At 40.1% G+C, this 1,481-nt stretch overlaps 1 protein-coding gene across 1 annotated transcript in view; it reads left to right on the top strand.

The window, feature by feature from the left end:
- Nucleotides 1–1,481, top strand: part of LOC118342985 (protein lin-28 homolog A-like) — a 13,171-nt gene that overhangs the window by 689 nt on the left and 11,001 nt on the right. Inside the window, exon 2 of the mRNA XM_035681690.1 lies at nucleotides 208–362. Coding sequence (XP_035537583.1) covers nucleotides 208–362 — 155 coding nt within the window. The remainder of the gene's footprint in view (nucleotides 1–207; nucleotides 363–1,481) is intronic.

The raw sequence follows: 1,481 nt of genomic DNA, 5'->3' as shown, positions 1-1,481 counted from the left end.
GACCGTGGACTAAACAAGTCTTGGGCTATGTGAAATTGTAATGGTTATTTTCCACAGTTTTCCGATATTGTATAGATTCAACAATGAATTGATAATTGGAGAAAAAATCTGCAGAATAATTGATAATAAACTCTGAGAAAAGAGTGTTTTCGACTTCAGCAATAGCCAGTGTCAGTACTGTTGGCTGTGTGTCTGTCCCCGGTGCAGGAGGCTGTCCGCAGAGCGAGGAGGAGCCGGCGGCTGTGCGCCGGGGCAGCGGACTCTGTAAGTGGTTCAACATGCGGATGGGTTTCGGCTTCCTCTCCATGAGCAGCAGGGACGGAGCTCCTCTGGAAGAGCCGCTCGACGTGTTCGTCCACCAGGTGAGACTCTGCTGCTGCTGTTTACACTATGGTGAAGGGAGGGGTTGTTCTAATTTAAAGCTGCATTAGGTTACTTTTATGAAAGTAACTTTTTGTCATTATTGCTGAAATGTTCACTGTGTTCTGACAGTAAACAATCTGCTTCCTCTGGCTGGTTCTAGTTCTCTCAATGTTATTTGCAAGAATCTACTGGGCTTCCATACTCATCACAAAAAAATTGTACTTACAAAAGTTGGTTACATACAAAAAGAAACAATGTCCCTTTAAAAAATACAGCCACAGTAATAGTAAATAACTAACATTAGCTTCATTGAGGATAAACAAACAAGCTTGACCTGGTTCCATTGCCTGCTTATGACAGATACAACAGTAAGCAGTGAGCAACTTAGCAGTCTCCATAAAATGTTGGCGTAAATGTGACATACAGCCCTAGAAACATTTGATAATGACACTTAAAAATCGATTTTGACTTTAAATTACACCTATAAAAGTCCAGTTTACCTGTCAAACTGTTGGTTCTGAGCAGTGGGCGGATCAGATTTCAGGAGTCACTACCTGGACACAGCTCTGCATTAAAATGGATGTGAATATTAACAATATGTAACTTATTCATATGTACAACAATGTTAACAATACCTGCATACAGCGTATAAAAATCAATACTCTGGAACACCCTCAAAAAGACAACATTCTGAGGCAGTGGCTGATAATTGACAAACGACTACCCATAAAGCCTTAGGAAAAGAAAGATGATGCTCTAAATACTAATTTGTAGATCAGTAGATGTATCTGCTGCTCTTGGGAACAGGGTAAACACAGATGAACAAAAAAGGCAATCCAGGCACTCCAAAAAGTTGCAACAAGGACAGAATATATTAAAAAGCATTTATTGACATGGCCAATTAATAAAAAGCATGAAAGCATTTTTAGAGCCAGTGCTTGGTTTGTCCATTCTGGGCTACTGGAGGAACGTGGCGGTTCAACATGGCAGCCTCTGTAGAAGAGGACCGGTAGATAAAAACAGCTCATTCTAAAGTAACAAACACTCAACCGTTCTTATTTTCAGGTGATTATACACTAATGAAAACATACCTCTGAATTTTATATTCCATTTCTGAC

The sequence above is a fragment of the Morone saxatilis genome, unplaced genomic scaffold, assembly GCF_004916995.1.
Source record: "Morone saxatilis isolate NCDOM2014 unplaced genomic scaffold, NCSU_SB_2.0 Contig9, whole genome shotgun sequence".
Lineage (NCBI taxonomy): Eukaryota > Metazoa > Chordata > Actinopteri > Moronidae > Morone > Morone saxatilis.
This window is presented reverse-complemented; position numbering and strand designations above follow the sequence as displayed.